Source organism: Crotalus tigris, unplaced genomic scaffold (genome assembly GCF_016545835.1).
Source record: "Crotalus tigris isolate CLP2741 ecotype Arizona unplaced genomic scaffold, ASM1654583v1 scf7180000017731.4096049, whole genome shotgun sequence".
Taxonomy (NCBI): domain Eukaryota; kingdom Metazoa; phylum Chordata; class Lepidosauria; order Squamata; family Viperidae; genus Crotalus; species Crotalus tigris.
This window is the reverse complement of record NW_024096599.1, coordinates 3,028,986-3,049,764: the sequence shown is the minus strand read 5'-3', so window position 1 is coordinate 3,049,764 and position 20,779 is coordinate 3,028,986. Positions and strand designations below refer to the sequence as shown.

General features: G+C 35.0%; 1 protein-coding gene across 3 annotated transcripts; it reads left to right on the top strand.

The window, feature by feature from the left end:
- The first annotated feature begins 168 nt into the window (after window positions 1-168).
- Window positions 169-17,836, top strand: CEP76 (centrosomal protein 76). Of its 3 annotated transcripts, none has more exons than XM_039339265.1 (13): window positions 172-370; window positions 1,850-2,106; window positions 2,783-2,938; window positions 3,797-3,878; window positions 4,271-4,495; window positions 6,117-6,302; window positions 6,790-6,887; window positions 8,270-8,398; window positions 10,394-10,585; window positions 11,907-12,073; window positions 12,776-13,109; window positions 14,993-15,210; window positions 16,932-17,836. In XM_039339265.1, the coding sequence occupies exons 2-13, from the start codon at window positions 1,966-1,968 to the stop codon at window positions 17,068-17,070; spliced, it is 2,067 nt and encodes a 688-aa protein (XP_039195199.1). In that variant the 5' UTR covers window positions 172-370; window positions 1,850-1,965; the 3' UTR covers window positions 17,071-17,836. The 3 variants fall into 3 exon arrangements, with proteins under 3 accessions (XP_039195201.1, XP_039195199.1, XP_039195200.1); XM_039339266.1 differs by having other exon boundaries at window positions 184-313; XM_039339267.1 differs by lacking the exon at window positions 1,850-2,106 and having other exon boundaries at window positions 169-313.
- Window positions 17,837-20,779: the final 2,943 nt, after the last annotated feature.

The window sequence follows — 20,779 nt, the reverse complement described above, 5'->3', positions numbered from 1 at the left end:
TTAGCTGACGCACTTTGGCAAGATGGCTGGGATGAAAGACCGCTGCCCAAATGAGGGTGGGGCATCAGGCCCTGGTTGGCTGACGACTGAGCCAATGGGTGCTCGCAGAGCAGAGGCAGGGCGCGAGCGGGCCAGTGAGCGGGAGGGCGGGAGGTGCGGGCGGTTTGGGGCTGCGTTCCCGGAGATGGCGAAGGGATTTTGTCTTGGGAACCGACACGATTTCTGCTTTCTGTAACGCCGGTTGAGGAAGATGGTTTTGCCGCCAGAAAAGGCCTCGGAACTAAAGGAAATCATTCACCAGCAGCTGACGAAGGTTGAGGGTCTTTATTTCGCTGCTCGGCTCTCCTTTTAACCAGCCCAGCTATAGCCTGTGTGTGATCTCACTGGCGGGTATTTCACGACGAAATTTGCCCGTGTTTAATTTAATCATAGTTTTCCCCCCACTCTTGTCCAGTTTCGCCCGACACACAAAACGATAAAACTAAGTTCGAGAATTTTGTTCATGTAGCACACTAGACAGCAATACAAACTAATAAATGATGCGAATTCATTGTTGCAATTCTAGGGAAAGTAATTATAACCTATTTTTATTTGTTTATTTAAAGTCTTTACATGCTCTTTAGCTGTTCTTCAGAGCATTGTTCTGATTCATAAAATAAAGGCAATATTCAGGCTTGCTTCACATGCTAAGTCAAAATATGATGCTTGTGGCTTAGGATGTTGTGACAAGTTGTCTGTTGTGGATTGTAAAGCTGTGTAACGAAAAGTAAGCTTATTTTTTATTATGTTTTGTGATGGATTGGACAACCTTTACCATTTAGGAGGGGCTGATGAAGCGCAGTGGAAGAGGTGGGGAAATAGGGAATTTGGGCTTTTGCAGGAAAGTTTGTGGAAATTGTTTTTTAATGTTTTTAATGATGATATTTAAGGCTTATCTTGCAACTTTCCTAAATAAAAAATGGAAGGAAACTTTGTGATAACCTTTCATCAGTTATGATTAGAAATAGTTCCAAAAATGGTAAAAAGGAGATTTTGGGTGCATATTGCTCTGAGATTACATAATGCCAATTTTTGGCATAAGCTAAGTGCGTAAACTTGGTCATTGGTTTGTTTTGATGAATTTGAAAAAAGATGACAGAGAAGAAAAAGTGGCATGGTGGAATGACTGCGTTAATCGAGATGATACATTGTTGTGACTAAACTGATATAGGACGGTAAAGATTTAAATTAAAACCTCCCTTTGGAAAAATGTCAGTTCTAGCAATACCACTTAGACTTATATACTGCTTCATGGTGCTTTATAGCCCTCTCTAAGCGGTTTACAGAAACAGCATATTGCCCCCAACAATCTCGGCCTTCATTTTACCAATCTTAGAAGGATGGAAGGTTCTAAATGTATGATAGAAAATTTAGAATGCAACTGCCAGTTGTTGATCAAGTAATAGCTGGAAGGAAGAGTATTAAGTCAGTAATACAATAAATAAGCTGGACAAAAACTTGTTTGAATCCATTTTATAACCACATATAAAATGAAAATAAAATTGTAAACCTGTGCTAAAAGTTTATTTTCAGTTGTAAAAATATGTGCTTAAAGACGTACAAATCAGTAAAATAACCAGTGGAAGTGTAAATGTATAGTGGGCTATAAATTATAAACTGACTAATATTTAACTTACCTACCTGAATTCAGGACTTAATTTAAAAAATACACATACATTTTGAAGAGTCAGCTATGAAGAAAAGAAGGAAACACTGAAAATATCAAGATTTAATGCCAATATTTATGAAGCATGGATATACCGTGTTTCCCCCAAAATAAGACCTGGTCCTTTTTTTTTCCCTCCAAAAGAAGCACCAGGTCTTATTTTGGGGGGGGTGTCTTTTCCACTCGCCTCTGGCACCAAGAGCCCTGCCCAGCCAGCTCACTTCTGTGGCCAAAGGAACAGCTTCATTCTGCAACTGAAAATGGAGCTCCAGCCTGCATTTCACAGACAAAGGCCTTTCTGGAAGGCCACTGCAGCCGAGAATCAAGCTATGGATTCAACATCGGCAGGCCTGGGGATGCTGCAGAAGAAGTGGGTCGGCGAGGAGAGGCTTGGCTGCAAGGCAAGTGGGTGCAGGGAGCGTGGGGCAGCTCCCCTCCCCCACCACAGCTTTCTAGTTATGTGCCTCACCCCAAAACTAGGGCTTATTCTTGGGGCAGGGCGTATATTAGACCCAATCCAAAGTCAAGCTAGCACTTTTTTTCAGGGTAGGTCTTACTTTTGGGGAAACACGGTAAAAGTGCATTCTAGTGCTGTTGAGTAATTTGTAAGAGGAGTCATAGAACATTAATATTGCATTTGAAGTTAGTAGCTAAAAAGAAGCACTTATTACAACTTTATAATTGTTTAGATGTTGATTGAATCATGAATATCGCTAATGGATTTCACTAATAGCAGAGTTGGGGATGGTAGGTTTACAATCACTTTCTGAAAATTTACCAGCTGGGTCCTGCAAGCTGGTATAGATTGGCTCAGCACTGCTCTTACGCTTATGCTGAACAGGTCTGATAGTCAGAAAGATCTTATAGAAATGCTAAAGGAAAGATGAATGGCTAAAAATATTATCCTTTGCTGATGGATGCCTATGCCTTTTGTGCATTGGAATAAGCCCTTCTACTGATGGAAAAACCAAACTTACTTTCATGTAGGAATTATCCTGCTCTTGTTTTGGAATGATCTATTTAAAAGATTGGGTGTAATATATTTTAGGAATTGTTAACAAAGATGTTTCCTTTTAGATGGATGTTCATAGCAGAATTCGAGCAGTTCTTGCTGAGACCATAAAAGAAGAATTGGCACCTCAACATCAGCAGTTATCTGAGGAAGATCTAATTAAAGCCTTAACACAACGAGGAATCATTGATGATGTTATGAAAGAACTCAATTTTGTGTCTGTGAGTACAGTTTGCATTAAGAAAAAAACATTCTGGAGTAATATGAATGTGCATAATAAAATCAGTGCTCTTCTTGAACAAAGAATTTCTGACAGGCTTTTTTGTGATATAAAATTATCTAAAACAATATAAACTCTGATTCTGTTTCTTTACTGAAGTGGAACAAAATGCAGCTTGATTTGGAAGTGCAACAGCTATAAGAGGTTAGGACACAAAGGGAAGGCCATTCCTGGTGTATGTTGCCTCTTCGGTATAAACTTGCCTCTTTCTGCTATGCCATCTCATTTATATCCTTAAGAAGCCACTCTGAGGAGGTTCAAAAAAAGGTACAGAAAGTGGATGACAAATTTGGCCTCATTGAGTACTTAAAAGGCTGAGAATAAGCATAATAAATTTCTCCATCTCTGAATTTAATAGAAGTGAGAAGGTTCTACTACCATTACCACTTAATGTGTTCTCACCAAACAATAAAAGATAAATAAACATCCTGTTTCTCCCTCAGCTACAGCCTCTTGTGACCAAAATGGATCTGAACTTGGTGTATATAATTATTGACAAATATACTAGTTTTCAAAACAACGAATAAGAGAATATAAAATACCTGGGCATGCTGAAATGCAAATATTAGAATGTTCTTATTTAATGCATATTTCAAAAAATACATACTAAAGAGTTTACTTGCTTATGGATGTTAGAATAACCAGCAAAAGGTAATTTAGCAGTGTTGAATCATAAAGCTATATTCTTGGGTTGGCTATTTTGATAGAATAAAATAAAGAATTAAAAATAAAGATTTACAGAAGTGTAAGAAAATCTGATTTGAAAATGACCTTAACTTTATTTTAATTGTATCTGTAGGATATAAACGACAGGGAAAGAATTTCCACTCCAAAACCATCTACACACTTTGTTGACAGGCAACCAACAATATTGAAAAAAAGTATGTTACATATTATCTTGATAAAACTTTAACGATAAGAGTTTCATTCTGTGATTTGTTTACACTTCTTTCATTTTCTTTCCCCTTTATAGAGAGATAGATAGATATGTATACAGATGAAAAATTTAATATACGATTGTTAGATCTTAAATAATATAACGCTGTAGTACCCAAAATAAGTCACAATTTGGTCAAAAGCAAACACTATTATAGATTTGATGGGAAAATAACTTAAATATTTAAAATAAATATTAGGTGAACATTGTAAAGCACATTCTTATTTTAAAAGAAGTTTTTTAATGCTTCTGAAGATCCTACTGATTTAAAAAAATATTGCTATCTTTATTTTATGTACCATTTGTATTACCTTATATTTTTCCGATACTTTACAGCAAATATTGATCCAACACGAAGATATCTTTACCTTCAGGTTTTGGGGGGGAAAGCTTTCCTAGAGCATCTTCAGGAACCTGAACCTTTGCCTGGTCAAACCTGTTCTACCTTCACTCTTTACTTACATTTCCGGAACCAGCGTTTCCGCTCTAAGCCTGTTCCATGTGCCTGTGAACCAGATTTCAATGATGGATTTTTGCTTGAAGTACACAAGGATACTTTAGGTAAGTAAATTTGTGCATTAATCAGAATCTAAACATTACAAAAAATGACACATTTTTATTTAAAAGACTGAAAACTACATGGACTTTTGGTTGAAAGAAGAAAGATCAAATTGATGACTTTTTGATAAATAAGCAAATAGTTATTTGATAGAAGAATGGAAGGAGTAACTATGTTTTTCCTGTTTTCATTCCTTTTCTTTTTTCTATCTTCCTTTTTTATTTGTATACTCTTACTATATTGAAAATTTTAATTTAAGCATTATGATTGATTTCTTTTCAAAGGCATAGATGTGTAATGTGCCTCTTATGTCATGGTGATGTCTCAGAATTATACATAGTCTTCTAACAAAAACAAACCAACACATTTTCCTGAACATGAGTTAGGTCATAAATCTGTTAACTCTGGCCTTGAAATTAAAGATCAAGCAATGGTTTGTGCATATGATTTGAACAAATTGCTGCATTCATCAAATTACTCAACAGGTTTGAAAGTTTACCTGTTCTCCTTTTATATATTCACTTCATATATTTATAGGAAACTGGAAATAATAAAAAATATCAGTTGTTTTAAAAGTGGTTTAAAGTTTAAAGTGAATAATGCTGTTTTATTTACAATTATTTTTTAGAGTCTTGGTCAAAATTTCTTACGTATCTTAAATTCATATCCCTTGTTTAGCAATCACAGTTGAGGCCAGTATTTGATTGTTAAGCAAAGCGGTTTTACTTGAAGCTGTGACTGTGCTTATGATCTTATTTAAGGTTTCCTTTGCTTTAAGTCATAAATACATACATTTAAGTTCATAAATAAATGTATAAATTAATCATAAAGTTACTTTATTGTCATTATAATGGCTAACAGTCTCTAAACAAGGCAATCATTAAAGAAGGACTGCCTGTAATGCTAATATTGTATGAAATACCAAATCCATGCATCCTTAAGCATATCCTTGAAAAGACTATTAAAGGTGGAAGCTCAGAAAGTTGTTTGTCCTGGTATAAATCTCAGAGAAATCGATGGATTTCTGAGGAGAACTGTACAAGATGGCATTTTCAGGGATTTTTTCTTTACATAAAGTTTTAAACATTTTAATGAATAAAGCTAGAAAGCTTCTGTATAAACAGATTACTTGCCTCATATAATGTAATTTGAATTCAAATGAGCTCTTTTTTGAAAGGATTTCTAGCATATTTGGTATCTCACCAGTTTTAAAAATTTGGTAGCCTATTTAGAAATACTGTTTCACTATTGTGGATTATATTTCAGTGAAACAGCAAGCTAACCAGCTACTTTATTATAGTCAATTTGGTATCTTCCTTTTTATTAATTCAGTGATTTTTGGTAGAACAAATGGGAATAAGGTGCTTTTCTCTACTAACCTGTTTTCAATCAAAATTTCCTTCCTTGCTTCCAATCCCAGCTGTTTTTCCTATATGATTTAAACTGGTTGTAAATAATTGCTGAAATGTCATGATAATAACTTTCATGTACTATTATCTCATGTATATGTTGAATATTATTTATTAATTTTAAGTACTTACATAGTTAACAAATGGCAATATGAATAGGAAGCGCTTTTAATTGGACTGTTTAGTTAACCCTAGTTGGATGTGATGTTGACAGGTGAAGGAAGCAAAATGGTTGATGCTACCACTATGCTGTCCATATGTGATCCAGTGCACATTGTCTTGATCAAAACAGACACCTCGGGTGAGACCACATTAGTAGCATCCTATTTCTTAGAATGGCGGTCTGTCCTTAGTGCAGAAAACAGGATAACAAATGTGGCAGTTGAACTTCTTGGTGTAGGTAAGTTTAAAATCTGTTTCAACATTAGGGAAAATGATGTTGGGTGCAACTTTGAAAAGAAGATGGAATTAATATGAAAATGTATTTCATGGAAGAAAGTTCCCAAAAGTATTTTTTCTGAATTTCAGCAATAACATGTATATATGTAGGGGGAAACAGAATGGCATCTCAACTTCAGAAAGTCTAGTTTCTCTGTTGATCTTCCCTTTATTCTTCAATCGGAGTAGCTGGACTATTTTCTGTTATTCCCTTTGTTTTACTAGTTGCTAATAGTCCAAACTATTCTTATGAAAATTTAAATTTCTACTTTGGGAAAACTGTCTCCCAAGTTACAGAGGAAGCAGTGTAAAATACTTTTAATTATGATAAACCTAGTTGTAAATGTAAGTAATACTGTATATAAACATTGTATATACCTTGAATGTTTGATCTAGTAAAAGGTTTATTTCTTAAGTTCAAAAGTTCTTCTGTAACTTTTGGTTCAAAGGTTCAGAATCAAAGGTTTCTGTTGGAGTACTTAATATCAAACTTGAAATCTATCCAAAACTTAACAAGACTCTTTCTCAGGAAATAGTTAATACTCAGGTATGTTCTAATTAACAGTAATATTAGTACAATTCAGACTGGTTTTAATGTTAAGCAAATTTTAATATTTATTTCACAAGTTAAAATTTGTTTTTTATCAAGCATGTAGTTTTCTTGAAACATTCTTACAACTATAGTTGAGCCCAAAATTTTCATCGCTAAATGAAACAGTTGCTAAGTGAATTTCGCCCCATTTTATGACCTTTCTGGCCACAGTGAAGTGAACTACTGCAGTTAAGCTAGTAACACAGTTATTAAGTGAATCTGACTTCCCCATTGACTTTGCTTATCACAAGTTTGCAAAAAATGACCATATGATCCCGGGACACTGCAACTGTCATAAATATGAGTCAGTTGCCAAGTGTCTGAATTATGATCACATGACCATGGGGATGCTGCAGTCGTAAATGTGAAAAACAGTCATAAGTCACTTTTTTCAGTGCCGTTGTAACTTTGAACAGTCACTAAATGAATTGTAAGTCAAGGACTACCTATAATCAAAGTTAATGTAATATTAAAATCAATGTGAAACATGGAATGAGCAACTCTAATTTATTTCAAGATATTATCACATATGCCTTCCAATTCACATTTTTGTTGCAAATGGCCAATTTATGTGGGAGATGGTACTATGGATGGGAAGTCTTCAGGATTACTGTCCAATCTGCCCTCAACAATAAAGCTGTTTCTAATTTTAGGTATTAGATAAATCTTACCTAACCTTGGGGTAAAAGAAGCTAGAGCAGGGGTAGGCAACCTTGGCTCTTTTATGACTCATAAAAGTTTTATGACTTTTGTGGACTTCAACTCCCAGAATTCCTGAGCCAGCATGGCTCAGCTTGGAAACCTCTTCCTTTCCCCTCAGCATGGCTGGCTCAGGAATTCTGGGAGTTGAAGTCCACAAGTCATAAAAAAGCCAAGGTTTGCCTACCCCTGAGCTAGAGCAAAAGCATGGAGCTTCATGAGAAAGAAAAATTCTCTTTAAAAGATTTCTGAAAATTGATCAATATCCTGAAAAATGTACTACTGGCAAAGTATTCTTGTTTTGCTATGGCACAAGTCTGGATCAAGCTTTAATCATTCTTGAAATGTGCTACTCAGCCACAAGTACACTATATAGCAATAATGTATCTTACACTTTATTAACCAAGCACATTCTGATTTAAAATTAGAACTTAATTACAGTAAAACACTAGGACATATTATTTATACCGTGAATTATATGAATATTTACTGTATTTTGTTAGTAACAGCCATTAGCTATTTGTTCAATTTACACTAATAGGGGATATATTTTATGATTTATAATGGAATTTTCTGAATTCAGAAAAGAATACTGAAACAAATAGTAAAGCACATGGTTGCTGTTTTTTCAATTACAGATTTCTTTAGAACGGCAGAAAACAGCAGAAAAGGAACGTTTGTTTCTTGTGTATGCAAAGCAATGGTGGAGAGAATACCTACAGATCAGGACTTCACACAGTTCAAGACTAGTGAAAATATTTGCCCAGGTTTGGCCATTCCATATTCTAGACTTTACAGTTCATATAATTGATGAATAAAAGGTTGTAGGAACGAATTTACCCTGAATTCAGTCCCTCAGTGTTCCTAGATAGATAACCTCTGCAGTGCTATCCAAACACTATTTCCATATGGCATTTTGGGGTGCAGGGTTAAAAAAAATTTAAATGGAAAACTGAATTTAAATGTTCCTTTAGGCCATGGTTCTCAACCTTTTTAATGCTGCGACCCCCAACCGGTCGTAAGTCGAGGACTACTCAACCAGTTGTAAGTCGAGGACTACTCAACTGCTGCAGCACTGTTTGCAGAATGGGACTTTTGGTGGGCTCAGCAGGGCAGAGACAGCCTAGACAATTCCTATTGGCTTTTGAAAGCCAATAGAATTAGACTCTATTCAAGAGAGTCTATTCTATTGGCTTTCAAAAGCCAATAGAATAAAAGGGAGTAGCACAGCTAAGGAAAAGGGGGAAAAAATGGCAGACTGCGTTGTTTGGCGATCCCCGTGAAAAGGTTGTTCGACCTCAAATGGGGTCCCGACCCACAGGTTGAGAACCACTGCTTTAGGCATTCTTAGAAAATAAAAAAAAAGTAAGCAGCTTCAGCAGAGTGCTTTGTGATCATCTTCCTATAAAAATACAGTGGTAACTTGGGAAGCCAGCACACCACCTTGAGTGATTATTAGAATAGAAGAAAACATCCTCAATGGTTTGCTTTTTAGTAAATGAGTTTTGAGGTTGCACAACCACCCACCCAGTAATTTGATTTATGAATAAGCAAACACTTTCATCATCAGGCCTAAAAAAACTCTTTCAGAACACCAGCTATACTACCAGCTCCCAAATTTAATTTACACATGAAAATCTGCAAGCAGTCTGATTATCAGAAAATAGACTCTATGATTTATTTAAAAATGTTTTGGAAGGAAAAGCTACTTAGGATCTAAGACTTCAGTTCCCTTGATTCCAAATTTTTATCTCAACCTGTTTCTTTTAAAAGTAATCACTGTGTTTTATTCAGACTAGTATAAGAGAATCCAGTGATAATTTTTTGACAATTGCTCGGTGCTCTTTCAAAAGAAGATCTGGAAATTAGAGGATTATCAATAGTGTGGGGAGATGGTACTCAGATTGTAGGGAGAATTGGCTAAAGTCAACATCTGTCTGTACATTGCCTCATTGAATAATATTGTCCTTACATTATTTGTAAGGAATCTCTTTAAAAGTGTGGGAAATAGCAATCATTAAAAAAAATTAGGCCAAGAGATTTTTTCCTAGAATCTATACATATTAAATGAAAATTATAATACAATTACATACACATACACAGAAATAATTCAGCAATTATATTATCTAGTAATGCTATCCTTGAATTCAAATGGCTTTAATTGTTCTTTGGTTCCACAATTGTGTTTTTGTACTTTTAAACAAATAATGTGTACGTGTGTCACATTTGTATATAATTGCCTGGCCACATTTGTGTATAATTGCCTAACTAAAAAAATGGAATAAAATAAGGTGCCATATTGATTTTCTATACATATAGTCAATTATTCTCTTATTCAAAATAGCCCTCACATTTCCAGCAGAAAAAAGCAAAAAAAGAGAGGGGGGGAGGGGAGAGAGTATGCTGGGAAGATAATTGCAGAAATTGAAACCTGTGCTTCAATTATACCAGAGATGGAGGTCAGGCAGGAAGCAAGCAGTTGGATAAAGGAAAAAAAATGAGAAGCTGCATATAGATCTTTTTTAAGGTTTAAAATTAATTAAGATCTTAAGAGGTTGCAACTCCTATCTGACTTTATCTGGATGTAGAAACTAAACAAGAAGAGGTAGTCTGAGAAACATCCTGAAAAAAAGCAGTAGCAAACAAATGAGTTCCTTAAAACAGTGGGAACTATTTTTCATCCTCGTTCTTCATAGTAATTTTTGAAGCATGCAGAAGTTTATTTGATTTAATTCACTTTTTCACACACATTTTACATTCAGGATGAAAATGGGATAAACAGGCCAGTATGTTCATACATTAGGCCACTTCGAGCAGGCCGACTTTTGGACACACCTCGGCAAGCTGCAAGATTTGTCAACGTGATCGGTTATGAAAAGGCCGCTATCATTGGGGGAGGAAACAGTAAACAAGAACAATGGTGTTCTCTTCTGGCCTTTCTCTGTAGAAACAAGGTATAATTTAAATCTTAACTCTTCTATATTATTAACTCCTAGTTCAAGCAAAATTGAATATGATGGCTTTCATCCAGATGCCCTGTGAATTATCATGCCACTGAACTGATGAAATGATGCAGTTTAAATGATTTTACATGCTATAGTACTGTATAGACATAAAGAAAACTGAAGTTAAGCAGCAAAGTTCAATGTGTGCCTTTTTCTAGTACTACTAAATAAGGAACAAATTCTAGTCTATATTTCCTATATAAAATAATGAGGTATTTGCCTGAGTTTTCCTTCTCCCATAAATATGTGCATGTGTCATTTTCTAATAGCATATATTCAGTAACATCTTGTTAACTAAGGATATGGAAAATCCAATTGTTTGGGAATAAACTTTCTGAAGAGCATTACAGGTAGTCCTTTGAAGTTCCAACCGATCTACCTGGGGTACTTCTGACCTAGATTCAAAGTTCTGGCAGTTGGATCTCCCCTCCCCCCCAATTACATGGCTGCACTTTGGGCATTTGGCAGCCAGGACACATTTGCAACCGCCTGCAGTTACATGACCATATTTTAAGACATTTTGCCCCAAACCAACACTTACTTTTGCACTCATAGCGAACCATTGGTTTGCTTAACAACTGCCACTAAAGAAACAACTGGCACATAGAATCAGGTTGGTCACATGACTGCCTGCTTTACAACCATGACAAGTTATGACTGTGATGGGCAGGCTTAATTACAATTGTAACTCAAGGACTACCTGTAGAACCTTTCATTTTTCCTTTGGATCATGCCAAAACTATTCAGATTCTACCATTCTGGAAGGGGAAGTAAATTTCAGAAATAAATTCCTCAAAGTGGAAGTCGTTTAAGGTAGTCTGGAAATAGTGCAGAAAATGTATTTCTATAAGATGCTGAATTATTTAAGAATGGGATGGTTCAGAGGAGACCTGGATGGTAATAACATTGTTGATAATCTATGAATCTAGACTAATGGTAAATGTGCATATATGATCTGTTCTAGAGAGAGATTATTTTGCAGCCTTTCATTTTTCCTGTAGATCACACCAATCTGGACATTTACAAACATCAACCTTTCAGAATAGGAAATGATTCATGTATAGAGGAGGAGAACGTTTTGCATATTTCTATATATTTATAATGATAAATAATGATAATTTGTTTGACTCAAGAACTCATATAGTTCTTAGATAGTTGCTACATTACTTATGTTACTTATATCTTAATTAGATATTAAGTTTTATTTTGTAAAAAAATAAAAATAGTTCTCATGAGTTTGTGTTCTACATTTATTATATCTCCTGTTCAGGGTGATTGTGAAGATCACGCTAACCTTTTGTGTAGTCTTCTGTTGGGATTTGGGATGGAAGCGTTTGTTTGTGTAGGAACAAAAGCTAAAGGCACTCCTCACACATGGGTGATGACTTATGGGATTGATGGAGTAACTACTTTCTGGGAGAGTTTAACAGGACATAGGTAAGAAAATTAATAAAAGTATGGTAAGTTATGACAATTCAAACATCAGAATACAAACTGTATTGGAAAGCATTTAGCTTTGTTTAACCATTCATTGCATTAAATTATTATTTAACAAAAAATGTTTCTGTTCAGACTGAACACACTACCTCATTAAAATGCCATGCAAAATAATTACTATTCTGAACTCAAAAGTCAGCAACTTGGCAACATTTACAATCCATGAGAATAAATGTATAGGCCCAAAAGTTAATTTCTCAGTAATGTATACAAGTGGCAAAATTCTGGTTAGGTAGCTTGATTGTGTACTTGCCAGGCACTTAAAGCAACCAATGTTTCAATGCAACATTCATTTTTTCAGGGCAATTTTACAATGGAAATGCCTGTTTTGTGGTGAAAAACTAGTGGCATAAGAATGAAAAGTGACTAAAGTACAAGGGTGAGGACAGGACAGTGAAATACTGCATTGTGAAATGAAGAACAGAGATTCAGGTTTAGCTCTTGAGTTTGCATAGGGATTTATGAACGTACTGTTGAATGAAAGTGTGTATTCTTCAACCCATCCCTGTATTTTTAATCATAGCAAAGCAATCAGCAATTCCTCTATGCCAACCTAATGTCAATTAAAAAGCTAATCCATTTAGATTACTTTAAAATTTAACTTAATTTTTGCTGTATTAAGGCATGCCTTTTGTTCTTTAGGTACATCCACAACCCTGTCAAACCAGATGATCCTCCAAATGTTAAGCAACCCACGGCACTATATCCTTACAGAACAATAGGATGTATCTTCAATCATCAGACGTTTTTGGCAAACTGCCAGCCTTCTGATGCTGTAGAAATTTGTATCTTTGATTTGCACGATGAATCCAAATGGAAACCAATGAGTGGAGAAGCAATCAAATCTGTGTGTTCTCCAGGGGCCACAACTGCACTTCCACCTTTTCCTCCTCTCTGTAGTTCCACAACTGAGGCTGCAGCAGCAAGCAACGAACTAGAATTGCAATTTAGAATGTTAGTCATAGAACATAGGAAGGTAGGTATCATTATTTGGTACATATGAAATATATACATTTACTTTTTAAAAATAAAGCCAATTTACTTTTAAGTTACAGCATCCCTTGTAAACAAAAAACAGATTCCTTGAACACTGGTTGGGCATCTTAGTCATGAAAGCAATTTGTAATAGCTAAAAGTTTTTCATCAAATAATTGCTAGTTTTAAACTGGTAATATTTTTAATAAATCCAGAGCAACTTTCTGGTAAACATTTGATGTACCGTCATACCTTTTTTTGAAAATTTACTTAAAACTTAAGTGTATGCTTCTTGAAAATTTGCCACATATTTCTTTTTTATTTTTAAATGCTGCATCTAGATATCTTAAATGCTTCTTCTGGTTTTTAAATTGCTCCTATTTCAGCTTCTGTCCTTGGTTCTTCTACAGTAATACTGGGTCAGGTTACTCCTATCCTACGACCCATTTTCTATCAGACTCAGTAATTTTGCTTTCAACTCAGATCTTTTTCATACAGCATAATGTTTAAAATAATATGACTGTTTAGAACAGCCAGAGTCAAGTAGGATTGAAACTAATTCTGGCAAAGGATATTGAATTATATTCCGTGAGTTGCTTTAGTAAATCTGAAAACAGTTCATTACTGTTAATTAAAAATAAGAATGTATATTTATATTCTAATCAATTCTGGGTAGAAGCACAGGTACCCCGTTTAGCAACCATAATTGTGACTGGCAACTCAGTGGCTAAGTGAAATGGTTGTTAAGTGGGAAATCATGTGACAGCGACTGTGCTTTCCTTTTACCCACCCCTTCACCCTTTACAATGAACTCACTATTTTTCTAAAACTTTTAAAAAGAGCACATGGCCGAATTCCTCTTGGTTATGACATCCGTAAGTTTATTTACAGTAGTGAGCACTGTTTTATGTAGTTACTAACCTTTTAATCTGGATGAATATAGGATTTTCACATAATCCTGGATTTTTCTTCTGAGTATCTTAAATAATAAAATGGAAAAGATGAAAAGGTTTCATTTGTACATAATTCCTGGATAGAATGGTAAAAGCTTGAAGATTTTATATTAGTCTTTGCTGGGCAAAGTGACTAAAGAAGCTCAGAGGCTTAGAGCCCAGCGGTTTCATGTCATTCATTACACCACTAGGTGGCAGACCAAGACAGTTTAGATTTTGAATTAGTTAATATTACTATTTTTTCTTATTGTATATTAAAAAAAATTACAATGGTTAAAGTACTTATATGCTAATTGATATGGTTTGTTTCTAGACCATTCTGTCTCTCCCACTCTCCTTCTCTCAGGAAACATATTACTGGTAGAAAAAAAATAGTTCATGGTGTTTGTAATTTGCAATGTGATCTACACCCATTTTGTCTTGTACATTTCCAGCTAAACCTCACAATAGTCAAATAACATAAAACCTTTGTGTTCTTCGGCCTTCAAGAAAATTTGGCCAACTTTGTAATGTAATTTTTACATTTTTATAAAAGTACCTCCTATCAGAAAAAAAGCTGCTGAAGACTTTCTTAAACACTCGTCTTCTGACCTTTGTCCAAGTGTTTTAAGAAAACCAAGCTTACATTTATAACCTTACAAAGGGAAAACTGTAAATTTCCTTACAATGGCTAATTTCAAGTGACAAAGTTTAATAATATAGTATAAGGACTCGAAGAAATGGTAGTTTTCGTTTTACCTGTTTTCCCTATAGATATCACAGGGCATATGACATTCTGTTTTATAATTCAGATTTGTAAACTAAAAATATTATGAGTGAGGGTAGAATATTAAATTACCTAGCTAAATTGTGAGTTGTTTTGTTTGTAAGCTCTCCATCTCTTATAATTAATGGCAATTATCAACTGATTTTTTGTTTTGTCAACATATAGGATCTTGGTCTTGCAACAGTTTGGGACGACCAGTTATCTTATTTCTTGTCACCAGCTTTGGCAGCCTATGAACTTGAACGCACAACGGGAATTTCTTCAGGAAATGAAGAATTTCAAGATGTTATCAGGAGAGCAGTACCAGATGGTCATACATTCAAAGGATTTCCCATCCATTTTGTGTATAGAAATGCTAGGAGAGCATTTGCTGCATGTCTTCGGTAAAACTTGTTTCCTTTTTTCAATATAATTTTTATCTAAGATACTGGTCTGATATTATAATTCTGTATAAGATATCCAGTTCAATATCAGATCAAACAGAATAGAAAATTGGAGAGATTATGAGAAAATTATGAGAGCCAGTTCAGCGCAGTGGTTAAGATGCTGATCTACAAACCAGGAGACTTGATTTCCATGCATCCCTTAGGCATGCAAACTGGCTGGGTGACGGGGCCATATGCTAAGCCCATTTCACAATTGGTGGTTATGAGGAAAGTAATATGAGGTATGTTTGCTGCCTTGAGTTATATATAAAAGAGGCAGAATAAAAATCTAATAACATTAGAATAATGCACTAGTCATAGCTAGCAGAAACAAAATCAGTTTGGGTGTACTTCCCCATTATGGGGTAATATCACCACCATTTAATGTGGAAAATCTATTTCATTTCTTCCTGAGGTTATTAAGAAGGGCTTCAGAGTGATACTGAGTTTCTGGATCCATTTTAATTAGACTTATTAATGGTGAAATTGCTTTGATTACCTTGGTATATGATCTTTACCAAGAAACTGAAAATAATCCTCCCAGTTCTCCTGACCCTATCGTTAGCTTTTGATATTATTGGACTGTTGACAGGATTGAGATTCTAAAATATTTGCTTCCATTCCTCTATGCATGGTCTGAGTTCAGGAGAAGGTATGGGAGATTACTGCTAGACACTTAAGTTTACCTGCAATTATTTGCATTTTTATTACCTGGCTAATAGATAAGGCCAGAATCTAGACAACTATCATTCTTGCTATTTCAGTGAACAATAATTTATTTAAATAAAACGACCTGATTGGCTATGCAAATTGTGTCAACAGCTGCAATTTGGTTTCTGGGGACATAACTTGAGTTATGTAGATGATGGGCTGCTGGCACAAGATGGATCATAACTCATAAAACCAATAAATGTGTTCAGCCAAAGCACAGTGAGCCTGGTTAGTAAGGCTTTAAATTGTATGTTAGGAGGGATAATAATGTACACCGGGGTGTCAAACTGCCAGTCTGTGGGCCGGACACGTCACGAAGAAACCGCGCCCACCGCATTGCTGGCAATGGGGGAAAAGTTCTGATACGTCACACTACGTCACGTGATGTCACGAGTTTGACATGTCTGATGTACACTATGATATGCAGATTAGCAAGCTAGTTAAGTATGGTAGATAGGTTAATGATTATTCCTGGCTTGAAAATCACATTCAACCAAAGGATTACAAAATGTGTCCTTTGAACAGAGATTGAAGTAGCTGAGTATGTTGAGAAAAGACAACTGAGAGTGGGATATGAGAGCACTCTTCAAATATCTAATAGTATGTCACATAGAAGATTAAGATCTATTCTTTCTAAAGATTTAATGGATTTAATGGATTTGAATGACAATTAGAAGAAACTTTCTAATAAAGAACCAATTATCCAGAAATGAAGAAGGCTCTTTTTCATTGCTGTGTTGAAGGAGAGGCTAGATGGCCAATTTGTTTGAATTCTTACCTCAATCAGAGAAGGTTGGATTTGGTGGCCTAAATGCCCCCTTTCAACTCTTTTATTATATAGTGTGATTCTAAACTAACTTGAATGTTAATATTTTTGTGTAATAATTAGTATTCCTAACATATGCTGGATGTGTTATTTATTTCAATCAAATTACAGTAGCTCTTCATGTTTCTGCTTCTTCAAATAGATCTCCTTTCTGTGAAGAAATTCTGTGCTGCAGAGGGGACCAAGTGAGACTTGCAGTTCGTGTCAGAGTATTCACATATCCTGAATCTGCGTGTGCAATTTGGATCATGCTTGCTTGCAAATACCGTTGTGTACTTTAAGAAATTGTTTGCATATTTGGGAGAAAGTGTGTGCTATTACATGCAAACCTTATAGAAAGTCAAATATTTGTGTGTGTTATGGATGCAGGCTGATCCTGGTCTCAAACATGGTTAAACAGAATTCATTTGGATTGATTTTAATGGACTTAGTTTCTATGTCTACTTAAGTGTATACACTAAGGAGCTATTTAAGGCTAGGGTGGTACATGTTGGAGGGTATTGGGATTGCCATTCAGCTTCCTCAACTTTCAAAGAGCTACAGGAGGCAGTCTGTGATGTCTGACATTTTAGAGCCTTTAAAAAAAAATAACACCTGGAATCACTATTTTGGGTCTATCTTTAAATTAAAGGAAGAATTGGAAATGATTGTCTTCTATATGCTAACTATTCCTATCCTTAAAATCCTGAAAAAAAGCCAAACAACCCAAAATTCAGCTAAAAATGCTGATTTTTATTTTTCAGAGTTAACCTCTTTGGAGGTTTCCCACTTCAACTCACTCTCTGAATAAAAGCAGCATTAGCAACAAAAATCATGGCACTTAAACTCAGGTATATTGCCTCTAGATTTTGGCAGCACAATCTTATCACTCCTGATTTCAGGAGATTTTAAAAACAAATATTTGAATACAATATGGTGGATCCCTAATAAAGAATACTGCTATACTGTTAGAATTGGTCTATGAAATTTTATATTGTATATCATGACAGAAATTGTATAATGTATTTTAAATATTTTATTGGAATAAAATCTATTAATAATGATTTACACAAGTTTAAATTGGTAAAAATCTTGATCAGGTGTCTAACAAAAAAAAAAGAAATTAAAACAGCTAAAAAGTACACATAGTTTTTCTTTTGAAAATTCACTAAAATGATAGGTGGGAACATCCTGCATAATCATACTGTAATAGTTTCCACGAAGTCTAAATACTAATCAAATGGAGAAAAAGGATTCATTCTGTCCATAGGTGTTATGGACAATGATTAGTTTGTGAAATGATATGCATACTTGCATCGTAAATCAAGAGCAGCTAATCTAAAATTCAGACTTTGATTCTATATTGCAACTAAATATATCATTGTTTATGTTGTTGATGTTCCTGAAAAATTTGACTAAGCCGACACTTTTCATAAATGGCTTTAAGCCAGTCTTCAGCCTGCTTGTGGAAATATTGCCTGTCTACGTATATTACACATATACATTTCATAATTTAGTGAATATATTCTATATTGATATTCATATGAATTCATAATATAGTGAATATATTCACAATCACAGTGAATAATAGTTCCAGAGCCAAAGGGATCTCAGATTAAGAGATCCTCAGAATCCAATTGAGTAGATTTTATTGCCTCTGCTGCCTATGTTTCTTATAGGTTGTGTTCATACAACTCGTTGAACCATAGATTAACTAATGACATTTCAGTCCAACATGTCTTATAAATCCAGATCATGAGAATAATTTATATTTAGTATGTCATGCAAATTCAGAAATGTGTTGAGTGAACTATGATTAGGTTAATTTTAGGTAACGACTGTGTGGACAGAGCTACGGATTTGGCAGTGTTGTGCTTCAGAGTTTAATAAACATGGACTCTAGACAATAAGGGGGCTCATCAACCTTCACCAACTGATCCAGTCAGAAAAAAGTTTAGCTAAAGACCAATCAGAAGCCAGCATTCCTAGTTATAAAAACAGGAGCCCAGTCAATTCCTCTCAGTTGTTTGTGATTTGCATAGCAGACCATCTTGCCTCTAAATATGCCAGCCACAGTTGCTGGTGAAGCGTCAGGAAATCTGTTCTTTAGAGTACAGATTTCACTTTCAAGGCTCACTAAATCTTTGAAGCCCAACACAAGCATACATAGACTGTATTCGTCTGTCTGAAGCAACCTCATTAAACTCATGCCAAGGCTCCTTCTGGCCCAATATGATTTCCTGTTTGGCTTGTATAAATCTTGCTTAACTGCCTGTGCCAAGAATTAACCAAGGCTGTAGGCTAAATTGGGAAGGGAAAAAAACATCCTAAAAGGCAGTGGCAAACTACTTCTGTACTGTTGCCCAGAAAATAACTTGGGTGTGTCAGGATAGTCAACATTTTTTAAATTAAAGTTCATCTACCACTAGGTTGCAGCTTCCACACATATCAGCATGACCAGATTAACTTTTAAATGAATAAAACATAAACCAATAAGAAACAGCAAAAGGGAAGCAGAAAAAATATATTAATGAAATCTCTTAGCAGAACACAAACATCTACTCTTTTCTTGTATTGCACAGCAATGGGTTAGCAATAAATGCCTATTATACATATACTGGTAATTCTGGGAGTAAAAAAAAATCTTGATACCTAAATGAACTATTAGCATCATACTTAAGTATCTTAATTCTGATTTTAAATGTGGCCTTGTCTTCACACTGAGATAATTATAATTGATTAAATAAACTAGTGGCTGAATTCATATGACGCATTAGATCCTAACTCATAAACTAACAAGAAAAAAATATAAGTTTGCACATCATTCTGGCACATTATGGAATAGGTTTTTCCTCAAGGATACCAAGTCTAGGCAAAACTATTGGAATTTGTAGGCTTCCAAATTGATTTACTGATGCAAAGATTATTTGCAACAGCAAGTGCATTTCTTTTCCCTTGGCTTTTATGGTTTTGGGGAGGGGTACGAGGGGGGGTGGTCCCCTGAGATGTTCCAACCTTTTGTCCTGAGGTTACACAATGTAAAAACCCGCATTGATTTTGGTTTTGCCTTAGGTATTGTGTGAATCAAACTCCTGCAGTTTGCAATTTACAAGTTATGCCTTACCAAATTGCACAAATTTAGCCAATTGTAGTTTATTCAAGAACCATAGTTAAATTATGTCTTAATATGTGTATATGTAATTTTATTCAAAACCAGATGGGTTTTGCTGGTATCTCAGTTATCTCTGCAGATGCTGGTAACACTTTCTAGTCTAAAAAAAAATCATTTAAAAATCTTTGATTTAAATATGCATTGATTATTTGGGGCTGGGATTACTGCAGTTAAATGAAGATCTTTATTTTCCAACAATATTGTTTTTTCCCTGTGTGATTTCTTGCATACTGATACATTACTGGTAAAGAGTTGGAAGAGCTCAGTTATGACAGCAAAGAGATGGCTGGAGTTGACTGTGGAACAAATTACAAATTGCTTATATCCAAGTTCTCAGTTAAGCTAAAGCAGAATAAAAAGATAAGCAGTTTCCATAATATCATCTTTAGCATATATCCACCAGAGGAACTGTAGAATAAACTTAAAGAAATCATTACAGATTAATGTAATAATGTAATGTAAAAAGAAACAAAATAAAGCAAACTGGATGTCAGAATAAACCATGCAAATTGCCAAGAAGAGAAGCCAAAGCCAAGAAAGGCAAAGATCTCAAGAAGGATCTTAACAATTTCAGAGAGCTTTTAAAGAAGAGACAAGAAGCAGTCTTACATCAACATCTGCAAAGACATCAAAGAAACAACTATTTTAAAAGATCTCTATGTCTGAGATCCTTGCCACACTCCTGGCTCCAACAGGAAACAAGATGTTGAGTTCACAGGTAGATTGTTTTTTTGCGGTACACTCTGACATGATTTCGCTGATTGCAGCGAAAGCATCTGAACAAAGGGCGAGCAGTGCCAGCGGAAAGACCCACAACTGGGCCTAGGGTTACCCGGCTT

Excerpts from the sequence above, each read along its gene's own strand:
- CEP76 (XM_039339265.1), top strand. The coding sequence starts at position 1,966 with ATGGAGCTCCAGCCTGCATTTCACAGACAAAGGCCTTTCTGGAAGGCC. Across the intron at positions 3,879-4,270 it reads ACCAACAATATTGAAAAAAA|CAAATATTGATCCAACACGA; the intron begins GTATGTTACATA and ends GATACTTTACAG. Across the intron at positions 6,888-8,269 it reads AGGAAATAGTTAATACTCAG|ATTTCTTTAGAACGGCAGAA; the intron begins GTATGTTCTAAT and ends TTTCAATTACAG.